Source organism: Cervus canadensis, chromosome 30 (genome assembly GCF_019320065.1).
Source record: "Cervus canadensis isolate Bull #8, Minnesota chromosome 30, ASM1932006v1, whole genome shotgun sequence".
In the NCBI taxonomy this organism is placed as follows: domain Eukaryota; kingdom Metazoa; phylum Chordata; class Mammalia; order Artiodactyla; family Cervidae; genus Cervus; species Cervus canadensis.
Window position 1 is genome coordinate 10,763,583 of NC_057415.1, and position 16,731 is coordinate 10,780,313.

Below are 16,731 nucleotides of genomic sequence, written 5' to 3' on the forward strand. Positions count from 1 at the left end.
TTTACTCATCTATTGATTATAAATATTAATCATATCTGAAAAACATCTTCACAGCAACATCTAGACTAATGTTTGACCAAACAACTGGGCACCCTTGCCTAGTCAAACTGACATAAAATTAACCACCATAGTGTTGTCCTACCACAACTGGTAAATAACTAGAGACATGTATATATTTTATAAAATGATACAAAAAGAAAATTAGAACCGAACCAGAGACTCAGACTATCCTCTGCCTATGTAAATTAAATAGCCATAAAGATTTTAACTGATTTGTTCAAAAGCTGATGATAGAATCAAGACAATGAGCATATGATGATTCTCCGTAGGACAGCCTAGACCCTTGGATCTTAACACTAGGATCTTAACACTATAGGGTGGAGAACTCACAATTCTGGACTTCCTTACTTTGAGGGTGATTACCTCCCATGGTTTGAGAGCAAATAAAAATATTACCTACACCGTGACAGCCTTTTATGTTCCCAGTGAACACACAGTACAAGCACAAGAAAGGGCTGATGATGAAAATGTTGAATTTTGGCTGAGCCCTGTACTTTTGAAAAATAATGACAATAAGAAATTTCCCCAACTTTGTTTTCTGAAACCCCCTACCCTTTTGTGTTCTGGGAAACAGTATACCCAACAGGATAACCCTTCTTTATGTGACTTAGATAGGACTGACAACTCTTTCTCATGTCTCCTTCGTTGACTTGTGATTGTGATAAGACCAAATATAGATCTTTCCCCTTTCTCCTAAATCTGCTGACAAGGCCAGACACAAACTCTCCAATTTCTCCTTGTCTCATGAATGATTAGCTGAGATTAGAACTGTTGGTCTGCCTCAAATTAGCTAGACAGAAAAGTAAACATTTCCTGTTCAGCCAACTTACTGAGATGCCTCATGACTGCAGAACAACCGCCTATGAATCGCTCACTTGTAACTTGTGTACTCCACCCCATAAAACAGTAGGGTGATACCACCTGCCAAGAAGCTCTCATCTTGGCATCTGGGGTGCTCCCCATATTGTAATTAACTGGATGAGATCAATTTCCTTATTTGTTCAGGTTTTGTCTTTGGCAATAACATCCATCAAAGGGCTGAGAATTTTAAAAAAAAAAATTTTTTTTTTTAAAAAAGAAGAGGGACTTCCCTGGTGGTCCAGCAGTTAAGACTCTGTGCTCCCAATGCAGGGGACCCAGGTTTGATTCCTAGTCAGGGAACTAGATCCCACATGCCATATGAGACCAGGGCAACCAAATAAATAAGAAGAAAAAAGGAAAAAAGGGGTCTGGATACATGGGGAGACAGTTGGGTCATAGAGTTACAGGGAAGGGGAAGGTGTAGTTGCCTCAGGTCACCTACTGTGGCTCATTAAACCTGTACCTCCTCAACCAAATTATTAAACCACTACCCATTCAGCTTCAGAGGACCAGTGAAGGAGTTCATTAACTACTTTGTGGATTGAAATGAATGAAATCTATTAATTTCTTTAGTGCTAATCAGGGGAAAGTTAAAGGTTGAGGAAGGAACGAAAGCAGCCCCTGACACAAGCTGGCCTGGCATTCACAGCTATGCCAGGGCATTCTCCTGTATGTATGTGTGTGTACATACCTTAAAGTGAGCCAAAATAAGGCCACATGTTAGTTTGCCCTAGGCCACTGTGCCACACACACAGTACCAAACAACCTGCTATCTTGGTTCAAATGAGTGATTGCTGCTGCTTAACCAGCTTTTCCTTGCTCTAGTCTGCCCTCCTTATAGGTAAGATTTGAGACAGCCAAAGGCAGAGCTGCTAGAACCTTCCTGTCAACTCTTGCATGCTTCAACTTCATATCTTCTTCAATCCTGTTGCCCAGAATGCAGACTTCTTACATCATGAGTCCAGGCTACACTCAGCGGCACAAGAGAAAAGACAGCTGTGTCTTGGACATCGAAGAGCACCATAGAGTCCTGAACTGCCTTCCCTGTCTTTTACATGATGAAGTAAATGCAGAAAGCAGGAAGGCTAGAGCTGGCTGAAGCTGGAGGAAGGAAGAAGGGGAGGAGAGTGGGGAGGAAGGAGAAAAGGGGAAAGATAGGAAAGTAAGAAAAGGGTACAGGGTGGGCAGAAGAAGGAAAGGAGTCGGAAGGGACAGGATGAGGAGTTGGATTAGTCCCAAGGTCTAAGCAACTCTTTTGCTTGTTGTTCCTACAGCCTTAAAAGAGAGGGTTACATAGGAAATTATTAACTATGATATTTTCTACAGAACACTAATTCAAAATGATGGCAATAATGAGGTGCTGTGTTCATCATCTCAGGGATGAAAGCCAGAGCCAAGTTTGACTGAGGCAGGGCAGGGACAGGAGGGCTCTGGCTCCACACAGTGGTTACTACAGCTTCAGGGATCACGTTTAGACAGAACGTTGCTCAGGGGAAGAAAAGGGATCTCCTTCCATGGCCCTTTCTTAAAAGTGGAGAAACCCTTTGCCATAAGCCTCCCCGCAGACTTGCCCTTTAGTGTACTAGCCAGAGCTAGATTATATATCCATTACTAGAGCAGTAACAGAGAACAGGATTACCATGAATAATAAACCATTCATATTAACTTGGGTCCACCTCCAGAACTAGGGACGAGATCATTTTCCCCTTAGTCACAAAGGAGAGAGATAGATACAGGACCACTACTTCTGGGGGTGCGAGCTTTTTAAATTTGCAGAGACATGGATGGACCTAGAGACTGTTAGTGAAGTGAGTCAGAAAGAGGTGACAAATATTGTATATTAACACATATATGTGGAGTCTAGAAAAATGGTACAGATGAGCCTATCAAAAAACAGAAACAGAGACACAGATGTAAAGAACAAATGTATGGACACCAAGGGGGGAAGGAGTGGGATAAATTGGGAGATTGGGGCTGATGTGTATATGCTACTATGTATAAAATAGATAACCAATGAGGACTTATTTTATAGCCAGGGAACTCTACTCAGGGCTCTGTGGTGACCTAAAAGGGAAGGCAATTCAAACAGGGGATGTATGTAAACATATGGATGATTCACTTTGCTGTACAATAGAAACTAACACAGCATTGTAAAGCAACTACACTCCAATAAAAATTAAAAAAAAAAAAAGTGCAGTATAGGACTCCAGGGTGCCCTGTTCACATTCCCACTCATTGTCATTTGTAAAGTTACTCTGACAAGTTTCCAGCAGATGGCAGTAAAGTGCTTGGAGAAAGGACAGCTTTCCCTAATGTACACAGAGTGAGGTGACGAGGTAGATAATTAACAAAAATCGAGATTATGTTAGAGGAAGGGCTTCCCTGGTGCCTCAGATGGTAAAGAATTCCCCTGCAGTGTGGGAGACCTGGGTTTGATTCCTGAGTTGGGAAGGCCCCCTGGAGGAGGGCATGGCAACCCACTCTAGTATTCTTGCCTGGAGAATCCCATGGAAAGAGGAGCCTGGTGGGTTATACTCCACGGGGTCACAAAGAACCGGACACAAGTGACTAAGCACATTAGACGAAAGTGGTGGTGAAGATGAGAAATGAGAGTCCTACAACACAGATAATCAAATGTAGTGTAAACTTTAAAAAAATATATGTGGCAAATTCTATTTAATGAAATAATTCATTCTATATTTAAGAAATGTTTAAAAAATCTTTATTCAAAAAATTCCAATGTATTTACTCTGAAGAAAAAAAAGATATCCTAAATTGAAAATCATTATGTTTATCAACAAAAAGTTTTTAAATATCTGTCAAGATTGATTTCTGCAAGAGTGGCAGCATTCAATACAGCAAAGACCCTACTCTCTCTCATATCAAATGATTATGGTACACAGAAAATTACTGTACTGTGAAAAAAGATACCGATTGGATGGATGAAATATTATCACTAAAGATTATTATAAGGCATGATTAATTTTAAGAAATCTGAGATTTAAAGAAAGCATTAAATTTTCTTCATTATTTCTCTCATGTATCTACAGAAAGAGAAAATATAGTCAAAACTAAACAAGTAAACAAAGGATAAAATTGGGAATACAGAGTGATATGTCAGGAAAATATTTTAAAAGAGTCTGGCTAATCCATTTGCTTATTGCTGTAACCTCTACCACCTTCTCTTAATATCAAAGCAGAATTGTATAAATAATTATGATATAAAAATGCAAGGCATTTTCTTAGGATCAGTTTACACTATGGGTCAATAATATATGCAACGTGTACGATGAAATGGAACTCCTTTCATATCCTCCCTGTGATCACGGGCATAGTCCCATAAGTAGTAATCCAAGAGAATGGAATTGATCTCGCCAGTAGCTTCTTCACCCTTTTTTTCAATAAGCTCCAGAAGACAATCCCGGATCAGCTCGACACACCAAACTGAGCACCCTCTGATTTCCACCTCTTGCCTATTCCCATAAAAAAGCATTTCTCCTGCAAGGAGGAAAAAGAAAAACAAGCATAATAGTCAATGAAATAAAATGTATTCAAAACTTGACTGTAGGACAAAATGCAGTATTTAAATAGTATTCATTTTAAAATTGTAAATCTTAGACTTTATTTATTTTTGGTAATTTAAACCATTTCTAAACTCTGGCATTAATTCAAAATTGCAAGTTAAGTTCCACAAGGACAGGGATCGTGTCTGACTTGATTGTCTCAATATTCATAAGACCTAGCATAGCGCCTTGCATATACTAGCTCCCCAATAAATATCTGCTAATTGAATATGGGTGAACCATACATTTTAAAGTATGACAGCAAGATTATTAAATTATTTAAAAGAGGGGATTTAAAATTTGGGTTTGATGTAGAAGAAAAAAAAATTACTACAAAACTTGGAGGACTCCTATGGGGCCAAATGAACAGCACCTCCCTTACCCTTGAGAACTTAATGTTGTCTTCGGGACACTCCAGATACATCAAGAAAAACCTAGGAGATCAAGGTTCTTAGCTTGAGCAAGGAAAACCATGCTTGTTCTTCGGAGTCAGAATCCTTTTGTCAGCTCTGCCTGAAGACAGAGCCGCTAGCTCCTACAGGAACTGCAGTCTCCAGAGTGTGTCTGATCCTGCAAGGTGGACACCAGCAGTGCTTTGCCAGGGAGACTAGAGTTGGGCTCAGCAACTCAACTGTCTATAAAGATGAGGCAGACAGAGTAAGTGGATGCAGCAGCTGGATGCGAAATGTGGTCAATTAGAGAGCATGTGCTGCCCCATGTCAAGGTAGACAGACCCCAAAGTTTGAGCATTTTTCTTCTCTTGGAAATCAGAAAACTGAATTTCATGTGAAATCTAATTGTCAAGTGCTGATAACTAATTAAAAATTGCTTAAAACACTGTTCAAGCCGAACAAAACACATCTGCAAGCTGTATTTGGCCTCTGGCCACCAATCGGTACTCTTGCACAGAGCTTCACAGTAGCTGAGGAGCCCTGTGGTCCCCTGAGACCTGGGGACATGCCCTAGCCCCACTGGTTCCACTCTGTCACTCGGGATCTTAAATAGTGTTACTTGTGTCCCTTCCATATGTCTATCTCCGATCCTTGGGGCAGGTGGAGGAACAGACACTGGCTTAGCATTTGAGTTAAGCCTTTTTGGATGTGTAGGATTTGAATTGAATAAAAGAAAATTTGGGTGGGGGACACCAGGCAAGAAAGTGTTTATAAAGATAAGAATGTGTATTGCATACACCCAAAAAAAAAAAAAAAAAAGATCAACTGAATATGGCTGTATGTAGAAGAAGCCCTGACTGCTAAAGGTTGTCCCTTTAAAGGTATTCAACAATTAACGACTCCAGACATGAGTATTATGACATAAAACAGCTCGCTATTTTTCAAATGAGGAAATGGGCAAAATGGATTGCCCAAGGCTGCATACAAAATCTGGTAGAAGCAACCATAGGAATAATGGTACCTTTATATTCTGTGTTATTCTTATTTTGGGTGATTGAAATCTATTTCACGGGAGAAAATTACTCAATCATAAAAACAACTTCTTTTAAAAATAAAGAAAAAAGTAGCTGAAAATATTGCCCCTAAAAGAGAAATTAACATGAACATTGTACAATATAATTATTTTCCTTATGCAAAGGAATATTTAAAAAGTGAAAAGTTACTTTTCATACAAACACAATTATCTATACTCATTATAAGACTTTCACTCTTGAGAATGAATATTCAAACTCAGTAATGGCAAATAAATAAGCCTAGAAAAGTCAGTGACTTGTGCAAGATAAACCAGAGGCAGACCTTGGAGCCTCCTCACTCAAAATTCAGTGCATATTATTTATCTCTCAGCCCACTTTCTATTTCACAGTGTAGTGTGCTCTTAAGCTTAATTAATAACACTTAATTAATAACACTGTCTTAGTGTTGCACACCTTCATGTCATGTGACATAAATTTAGGTGTCATTTTAATACAAGACTCTGAAATGATGATGTCCAGATAGTGTGATTTCCAGCAATAACCATATTCCACAGTGTAAAAAAAAAAAACAATTTTCTCTATAATTTAATTGCCCTTACATTCTTTACATGTGCCTTTAACAATAATAGTGTTTTGTTTTTTTTTAAGGGAAGACCTTTTGTGAAAGAAATGCCAAAGACTCAACAATTCACAGTATAACAAAGAATGTCTTAATTAAGCTAGCAAACCTTTGAGAAGCTTCTCCAGGAGTTCATCGGAGTATTTCAGGGCTCCCAGGTAAACAAGGACCTGAGGTAATCTATAGTCGGCAAACATGGTGATACTGGAGATGTCCTTAAAGCAGCCATCTCCTTTCCCCTCTAATACACTCCACGTATCTGCCACCAGGATTTGGGCCCTTTTGTAAAAAGAAATTCTTTTCCCCTGATGAATGAAGAGAATATGAATGTTACCCGGGTATCTGAAAGCTTTATGTATACTATTAAAAAAAGGTACACATCGAAAACATTTTTTCAAGGGTAAATAATCTTACTCTTTGGTAAGAATTTATAGACCTTTTATAGAAAAAAAAGGGAGTCTATACATGCTAAATTATCTCTATCACTCCAGGTTTACTTCCTTTATTTTTCAAAGCACATAAAATACAATTCATGCCATCATGGTACTACTTAAGTGTTCTTTTTCAATGACATTACTTCATATACATATTTCTGTGCCACTGTAATTTATCTGCTTACCATGTTTAAGGGCTGGATAGCATTTCTTTAGAAAGTTTCTTAAAAAATATATATATGCTTTTCTGACTGAAACATAATTCACATTAATTATATAAAATACAGAAGCATATGGAAGAAAAAATAATCATCCCTGAACTCACTTTTGAAAGAATTACAATTATTGAAAAGAATTACAATATCCATTTTTAACTGTTTCCTTTCAGATAAAATGATTAACGTATTTTAGAGATAAAGACACAACTGATCAACAGCTGCTGCTGCTGCTGCTAAGTCACTTCAGTCGTGTCCGACTCTGTGCGACCCCATAGATGGCAGCCCACCAGGCTCCCCCGTCCCTGGGATTCTCCAGGCAAGAACACTGGAATGGGTTGCCATTTCCTTCTCCAATGTGTGAAAGTGAAAAGTTAAAAGTGAAGTTGCTCAGTTGTGTCTGACTCTTAGCAACCCCATGGACTGCAGCCTACCAGGCTCCTCCATCCATGGGATTTTCCAGGCAAGCGTACTGGAGTGGGGTGCCATTGCCTTCTCCGGATCAACAGCTAGAATTTATCAAGTCAACCATTTTTGGAAATGGTCCAAGTCAATATTTACGTCCATATAACAAAATAAGCTACCAATTATACACAGCAGAAATAAATTTAACCAAGCATTATAAGACAATGCGTCATAATTTAACTCAAAAATTCTCTATAAAGTACAAATGCTCATTAGCACTGACCGTGGAAAAACATAATTACAATCTACATCTAGTCTTAATACCAAGGCTAATTACCTCAAATCATCTGTTGTAACTGTGAGTCTGCTAACTATGAATAAGTATCACTGGCTCCCAAAACACATTCTGACCACCTTGGAGAATGTTTAAATAAGTAAATGACATAAAGAAGTAAATAAAAAATGAAGTTAAGTTCTTCAAGAGATAGACTCCATATAAAAATTCTTTAAGATGATAATATAGATTCCTTTATTTATTAAAAAAAACTCTATTAAAACTACTTATTTTAAAAATATTGCTATACTATCCTAATGAGAAATAACTTAATATTGTTTAAAGAATATCCCCTGCAATCAATCCAGACATACTTTTTCTAAGTAAACTAAGTTTTCCATCTTTTTTTAAACTAAATTTTCTAAAGCCACCACTAAGAAACTGAGTATTTTGTTTTCTAGGGCAAACACACACTCATTTTTTGGTGTAAAGTCTGTAAATTACATTGAGTGATGGGGGAAGAAATCACCACTAAGAAATACTTCTATATCACCTAGGAATAATCTATATTCCCAAACCTATCAAAATATGACAACCTGGCAAGTGTTCCTTTATGGATGCTGGACTTGTAGATGGTAACTAGATTTCTAATTCAAGTCAACTTTATTGAACAGCAAGCATAAAACTTAATTCACAAAATAAAACTGTTCCAAAAAGAAGTATTAATCATAATATGTATTATAATAGAAGCTACTGTCTCCTATTTTTAACAAGATTCATAGAGCAAGGGCTTCCCAGGTGGCACTAGTGGTAAAGAACCCTCCTGCCAATTCAGGAGACATAAGAGATATGGGTTCAATCCCTGGGTTAGGAAGATCCCCTGGAGGACAGCACAATGTCTGGAGATTCCCATGGACAGAGAGGTCTGGCAGGCTACAGTCTATAGGGTTGCAAAGAGCTGGACACAACTGAAGCAACTTAACACGCATGCATGCATAGAGCAAACAGGAAAAATCTAGAAGCCAGACATATAACAAAATCAGTGCCAGCGTCTAACAAAACACAAATTGTCACATCATGAGCACTGTTTCCATGGTAGCCAACTAGCGTATCATGAAGGTTAGATTATAATACCCTAAAATGAAAACAAAAACAAATTCAAGTGAAGAGTCTAAAAATAAACCCAAATCACCTATAAAGCATTTTTTAACAAGCTAATATGGTTTTTAGTTGTCAAATAATTTCAGTAACCAAATCTACATCTCCAAAATATTAACTGATATCACTGAAAATACCAGGAAATCCTCTAGTAACAATTCCCTATATGTTCCATAGGGCTTCCCTGTTGGCTCAGATGGTAAAGAATCCTCCTGCAAGGCGGGAGACCTGGGTTCAATCCCTGGGTCGGGAAGATCCCCTGGAGGAGGGCATGGCAACCCACTCCAGTATTCTTGCCTGGAAAATTTCCATGGACAGAGGAGCCTGGTAGGCCACAGCCCATGGGGTCACAAAGAGTCAGACACGACTGAGCGACCAGGCACACAGCACACATGTTCCATAATACTGCTTTGCAAATAAAATATTCTCAAAACAGTGCCTTTATAAAGTAATAATCAATGTAACACACTATAACCATGAGTTGATTTTCTGCAACAAACTTATCAGGAACAAACTAGAAAGGTCAAGGATTACAAATGCTTAAAAATAACGTAACATGTTATCAATTATGCTTAGTCACTCAGTCCTGTCTGACTCTTTGCGACCGCATGGACTGTTGCCCACCAGGCTCCTCTGTCCATGAGGATTCTCCAGGCAAGAATACTGGAGCAGGTTGCCACGCCCTCCTCCAGGGGTTCTTCCCAACCCAGGGATCTAAGCCAGGTTTCCCGAATTGCAGGCGGATTCTGAACCACCAGGGGAGAAAAGCTTAAGCTTTTCATGCATATTTATCAGTATGTCAGCACAAAGGAAGTTGATCTGTTAATTAGGGCTTTTATATAGTTACTGAATGGGCTTCCCTGGTGGCTCAGTGATAAAGAATCCACCTGCCAACACTGGAGATGCAGGTTTAATCCATGGATTGGAAGATGCCCTGGAGAAGGAAATGGCAACCCACTCCAGTATTCCTGCCTGGAAAATCCCATGGACAGAGGAGCCTGGCGGGCTACAGTCACTGGGGATGAAAAAGACTCAGACATGACTTAACAACTAAACAATAGTTACTGAATATTCTAAATCAGAGTCAATTTAAGAGCTTTCAAAATAAAGTTCTTTTACTCAGAGATCAGAATCTTTGATGGTGGTGCTTTGGAAATGTATCTGAATTCTGAAGTCTCCTGATTCTGGGGCACAGCCAGGTTGAGAAATCACTCATCTAATCTGTCTCATTTAGACAAATTCTCTAACTTCATTAACTTGTTCACAATGTCTAAAAACAAATGATAATCTCAGTAAATAAGTGTAACATTAAAAACAATTGTAACTATTTTTATGTAACTTGCTGAAGATTAAAAAATATAGCAATTGATACTACTACCATATTATGAAGGAGTAGGGAAAAGGACACTCTAATATGCTACTGCTGATCATCTTTGTTATTGTTTTCCTGGAGAAGAGTTACCATTTTTATGTATTATAAGTCTGAAAATCCTGGCCACACTCTAACTCAGTAATCCCATTATGGGGAATCCATTGTAAGGAAATAATTAGGGGTGTTAAACTGCTGTGCAATATTGCTTATTTTTACATAAAACTGGAAACAATAAGATATAAAATTTAATTTAAAAATAAAACTATATATCACAATTATTGTGGTAAAATAGTTTGGGCAAATAATTATGCTAATGTACATCAATACAGTGGAGTACTATGAAGCCATTAAGAAGGGTGGCATGGAAAAAAATTGTGCTGTGAAAGAATTTTTACTGACATAGATGCTCGTAATATATTAAATTTTAAAACAGTTTACATAGCACATTTCTTCCCACAATAATAGTCACACACAGAGAGAAAAAGACCAAATTGTGAACAAAGGTTACCTCTTGGCAGAATAAAGACTGCTGCTCTGTACTATCCAAAATCTATAATTAGTTTTACTTTTGCAATTAGAAAATTTTAAAAATATGGATAGAAAGACATTTGAGGACTTCCCTGGTGGTACAGTGGATAAGAATATACCTGCCAATGCAGGGGACATGGGTTCGATCCCTGGCCTGGGAAGATTCCACGTGCCTCAGGGCAACTGAGCGCAAAGCGCCACAACTATGGAGCCCGAGCTCTACAGCCCACGAGCCGCGACTACTGAGCCCAAAGCGCAGCAGCTACTGAGGCCCACACACCTAGAACCTGTGCTCTGCAACAAGAGACCCACCACACTGAGAAGCCCTGCACTACACCTAGAGAGGAGCCCCCAACTGCCACAACTAGAGAAAAGCCCGAGCACAGCAACAAAGACCCAGTGCAGCCAATAAATAACCAACTACAATTTAAAAAATACATTTGATTTTATCACTTTCTGAATTCAGCAGCAGTACCAAAAGTTCATCAGAATTCCTTGAGACTTGGAATTGAGCAAAGTGCTTTAATTATTTGCTCATCTTTTAAATGAATATGCAGAGTCACAGGCGTAGAAAACAAACGTATGGTTACCAGGGGTGGAAGGTTGGGGTGGGGAGATCATTTGGAAGACTGGGATTGACATATACACATTACTCTATATAAAGTAGATAACTAATAGGGCCTACTGTGTAGCACAGAGAACTCTACTCAATATTCTGTAATGGGAAAAGGATCTAAAAAGGAGTGGACAAAAAAATAAATAATAAAGAGTAGACATATGTATAACTGATTCACTTTGGTGAATTATTTATGTCACTGGAAACTAACACAAAATTGTAAATCAACTATACTCCATAAAAAATTTTAAAAATAAATAAATATGCAAAGGCAACTTAAAATTAACTAATCAAAGGATTAAGTGAGTCCTCACTATACACTCAGTGACATGTGAGGAATCACAGGGATTCAAGAAATATAGCACTTTGGGATAACAATAATGATAATCTTATGAAAATATAAATGAAAAATGAAAAAATGTAATACTTCTTTAAGAAAGTACTAAAATGTTTAAATTTGATTTTTGTTACATTTTGGGGATTTTTCTGTAAGAATGTATTTTAGAAATGAGCACTGATGGGAAATGGCTCAGCTACTAATTTTCATTTTAAAATGTATCAGTGTCGGACTTCCCTGGTGGTCCAGTGGTTAAGACTCTGAGTTTCAAATACAGGGGGCACAGGTTCAATCCTTAGTAAGGGACTAAAAGCCAACATGCCGCACGGTGTGGCCAAAAAAGAAAAAAAAAAACAAGGTGTTATCAGCCTTAAAATTAATCTATATCCTGGTACAGTTTCTAATTGAACTTCTCAGCATATATAACAAATCAAAAGAAAGCACTCTGCTATAAATAAAAGAGAATTTCAGCAAACGCTTAGTAACTCAATCTTATCTACCCAAAAAAATTCACTCCTTTCTCTCACAAAAACAAAAATTCAGTACAACTTGAAAGTAAACAACTAGATGATGTCCTGAATTCATTCCATCCTAGTAAGTGAGTAAGTAATTGAAAGTCACTCAGTCGTATCCGACTCTTTGCGACCCCATGGAGTACACACTCCATGGAATTCTCCAGGCCAGAATACTGGAGTGGGTAGCCTTTCCCTTCTCCAGGGGATCTTCCCAACCCAGGGATCGAACCCAGGTCTCCCTCATTGCAGGCAGATTCTTTACCAACTGGGCCACCATCCTAAAGTCATGTTAAATTTAATTTTAGCCCTTCTTCTACAACAACCATGTTGATTCTGGAATACACAGATTTCAAGCCACATGAGTGACAGTTTGATTTCTTTTATACACTGTTTAATATATTTAAATGGCCAGCATGATGAAATAAGGAACATGATCCAAATTTCCTTGAGAAACAAGGTTGAAATGACATACTTTGAAGACTAAGATAAAGCTCATAGTAACCTCTGCATTAATAAAATGGTTCCTCAGAAGAGAATGGTCTACGGCCATACCACCCTGAACGCCACCGATCTCCTCTGATCTCGGAAGCTAAGCAGGGTCGGGCCTGGTTAGTACTTGGATGGGAGAAGAGAATGAAGTTCAACAGTGGCTTAGGGTCTGCTTCCTAGGAACTGCCTGTGTCCATCCATACTACTCTCCACAGTCACACTTAACTGGTCATAATCCATGCCAGGTCAATCAGTCCTTGTCCAGGGGTTTTAGAACTGGAAGTAAGAGAGTTCCTCCCTCTCTCCCTGGTGGCTAAAGTGATAAAATGGGAAACCCTTTTCCCGTTATAGAGTATTGAGTAGAGTTACAGAGTAGGCTATTACAGAGTACTGAGTGGAGTTTTCTGTGCTATAAAGTAGGTCAGCTATCTACTTTTCTACTTCATGGAGAAAGTTGGTCTGTGGTAAGAGAAAAACAGAGTTAGCAGAAACAAAGAAGAGAGGACCGAATCCCGATGGCTTTGAGTCTCTGATCCTGGATATTTATCTCCAAATCTTGTTTTGTGTCTGTCACTTGCAATTAAAAGAATCCTAACATACATAATCAGGCATCTTTCACTTTACAGTAGAACTGAAAAGCTAGCTACTTCTTGACTAAATGACCTAAGATATTGTACATTAGCTAACCTTTCTATTTCTGAGACTTTGGTTCCAGGTTTACAAACAGGACTACAATGCTCCTTGTCCTTAGCCCTACAGAATTGTTCTGTGGATCAAATGAGAGTGTGTGCATGCAAATACCTTGTAAATCATAAAGAGGGATTTGAACAATATTACCAGTCATTTTAGTTGTTGTGATTACAAAAGGGGAGCTTTAAAATTTCAAGTTGACATAAGTACTTATTTACTTAGTCAAGAGATTTATATATATGCTCCCTCTTAAGTTACTTTCAATTCTATTTAACAGTTAAAAATACACAGTGATAACAAATTCTAAACGAATTATACAAAAACAAAATCCAGATGTATACTAGGAGAATATACAAAATGTTCACCATTTTAAAAGTATGCCTACTTAAATTTTTTTGTACCATAGAGCAAATAATACTGTTAAAGTACTCTGTGCATGAAAAAGAAAATACATTAGAACTCAGCAAGGAATTTTTTTAAGAGAAAATTTAGTATACATTCTGATTCTCATCCAATGAAGTAAAGATTTTGAAGTACTAAAAGGACCTCACTATCCCTAAGTGACATCATGTTAAGTCTAGTGTTTTCTTAGGTTTGAAACATTGTAAAGGACAAAAGAATAAAGGAAATACACTGATTAGAAAACATTAAGAGAAGTAATGTCTTTGAAACACTGCTTAACAATTTTGTTACTGTTCCTTGGTTCCATTAGGAAAAAATTCCAGAATTTAAATTTTTATTCTCCAAAGGAGTTCTGAAAGTAAAAGAGTTATCTATGAGAAGATAATTAAGAACTCTAAAATCTCCAGAAGGGGAGAAACTCACCTCAAACTGAGTCACATCTCTGTAAGAAGGAAAGTTTTCAACCACCAGGTGCAACAACTTCTGAGCACTTTTATCACTTTTTTGGACACAATTAAGAAAAGAGCCTCCAAACTTCTCAAGTAGAATTTTCCCGGTTTCATTGAGAATCCGATGCCTCTCTTCTATCAAAGGCATGGGGACATCTGTGTCAGACCGCAGTATATGTCGAACCTCATCAAGGGTCACTGTGGCATAGTAGGAAGCACTAGTTATTGGGATCCCTAAGGAAGAAAAGCACATGCAGAGGAACAATGTCATACTTTTATATTCATTAGACCCTTGCTTTTACAACATACAATTAAAACGAAACCACTTAAGTATTACAGGAAAGAACTAAAAGTAGATGAATAATTAAAAAATCAGAAACCGATCCCTCATTCTGTATTTGCTCGTCTGTACTTACTCATCCACTTCTAACAATTGTAATATCACATCAAATGTATTTTGACTGTGTAAAGTGTGGGATAATATTTACCCCTTTGCTCCTCACATGTCATCAGAGTGGTGTTCCCTAGAAAACTGACTTTCAGTCTTAGCTGCGATAGTGGTAAGAATCAGAGTCATTTCACACGGAACAAAGATTTCATGCCAGCTTCTCGTACTTTTATTTTAAGCAGAGATACCGGCAATAAATTCGGTTTATCAATACATTATTCCGTGTCCCAACCCATTCTGTGGGGCCCTCCCAGTAAAATGAAATCTCAAAGCCACTGGATCTGACCGGGAGTAGGGGTACCAACCTTCGTCCAGAGCTCTGTTGACCGCGGCGCACAGGGACCAGTACCCACTGTACGTCTTTCCCCCGAACCCCACCAGACATTTATGCTCGTCACTCTCCGACCAGAAAGAGAAGTTGAGCGTGTCTATCACGAACACCCAGTTAACGGCGGCCTCGTCTGCGCCCCTAGGGTTCAGCTCGTGAATCGCCTTCCAGCCCCCAATGCGCAGCTCGGGCCCCGTGGCCTTGGCCAGCAGCAGCTCGGCCACCCTCCGCACGCCTCCGTGGTCAATGAACACATCTCGACTGTTCTCGGCAATGAATTTTGCAGACTCCCTAGGAGTCAGAAGCCCGTCCATCCCGCACTTCTCCTGTGGGACTGGAACAGCCACTTTTGCCCGCGGGCTGGCCAAACGCCCTTCCCTCTCTAGCAGGGACAAAGGCCAGGGTCCCCTACGACTTTCCCTCCCTTCCCACCGCGGGATCGTTGCCCTAACAGGCTCCCGTCCTCTCAGAGAGGATAAGAGAACCGACAGCGTCCAATCCCCTTACGGGCCCGCGCGCACCACTGGGGGACAGCGAAAACCAGCCCGAGGCTGCAGGCACTTCCGGGAGGGTGGCCCCGCCCACTCGGGCCCGGGCACGCGCCCGAGACCCGCTTCCGATTCTGAAGGTCCGGAAACCGCCTCGAAGCGTCGGTCGCGCGCCTGCTGGGAGTTGCCCAACCTGAGACCTGAGGGCTTGCTCAGCTGTTTTGCCCGTGCACCCACCCTCCCCCGGGCAGGTGGGCCTGCCAGACCGCTGTGGTCCGAGTTTCAACGACTCCAACCGGTGTAGTACGTTGCTCCCAGTCGGCTCCTGCGTTTCTCCTGTCTACTGAGGGCGAAGTCTGGGCAGGACACCGTTGGCGACACGCTGCAGCCAAGTTCCTGGGACTCGAGGAACTTTATGGCCGTGGGTGATCGTGTCGGGGACCGAGCCACCCCAAGACTGCGACACGGGTTGGCGGTCCCCCCAACCCCTATCCCCCAGACAGTCCTCTTCATTTTGCTGTATTCTTGGCCCCTTTGGTGGCTCAGACGGTAAAGGATCCGTCTGCAATGCGGGAGACCTGGGTTCGATCCCCGGGTTGAGAAGATTCCCTGGAGAAGGAAATGGCAACCCACTCCAGTATTCTTGCATGGAGAATCCCCATGGACAGAAGAGCCTGGCAGGCTACAGTCCATGGGGTTGCAAAGAGTCAGGCATGACTGAGCAAATAAGCACACCTGGCCCATTGGGAGATTTAGGACTAGTTGGAATGTTTGGAGAAATGGATGAGGAAACATCTATTTAAATTGTTAAATTAATCTTGTGTGTCTGGATTTGTGCTTAAATACTGAATCCCAGTTAGTCTTGGGCCATGTCAAAAGCAGCAACTGTAATCCCCGGTTTTGCGAGAGAAACTGAGTGGTTCAGTGGTTAGTCCTTGGTCACAGCAGTGGTCTAGGCTGAGATGAGAGCTCCAGTCAAAGGCACTTTCTGTGAACCAAGCTTAGCAATGCCAACTATCCTGGCCAAGTAGGGACTATGTCAGTGGCTCTAATC

General features: G+C 39.9%; 1 protein-coding gene across 1 annotated transcript; it reads right to left on the minus strand.

The window, feature by feature from the left end:
* Positions 1 to 3,620: 3,620 nt before the first annotated feature.
* Positions 3,621 to 15,759, minus strand: C30H9orf64 (chromosome 30 C9orf64 homolog). Its single transcript, XM_043453738.1, has 4 exons — positions 15,167 to 15,759; positions 14,388 to 14,647; positions 6,639 to 6,834; positions 3,621 to 4,419 (listed from the first exon to the last, which is right to left on the minus strand). The coding sequence occupies exons 1-4, from the start codon at positions 15,501 to 15,503 to the stop codon at positions 4,187 to 4,189; spliced, it is 1,026 nt and encodes a 341-aa protein (XP_043309673.1). The 5' UTR covers positions 15,504 to 15,759; the 3' UTR covers positions 3,621 to 4,186.
* Positions 15,760 to 16,731: the final 972 nt, after the last annotated feature.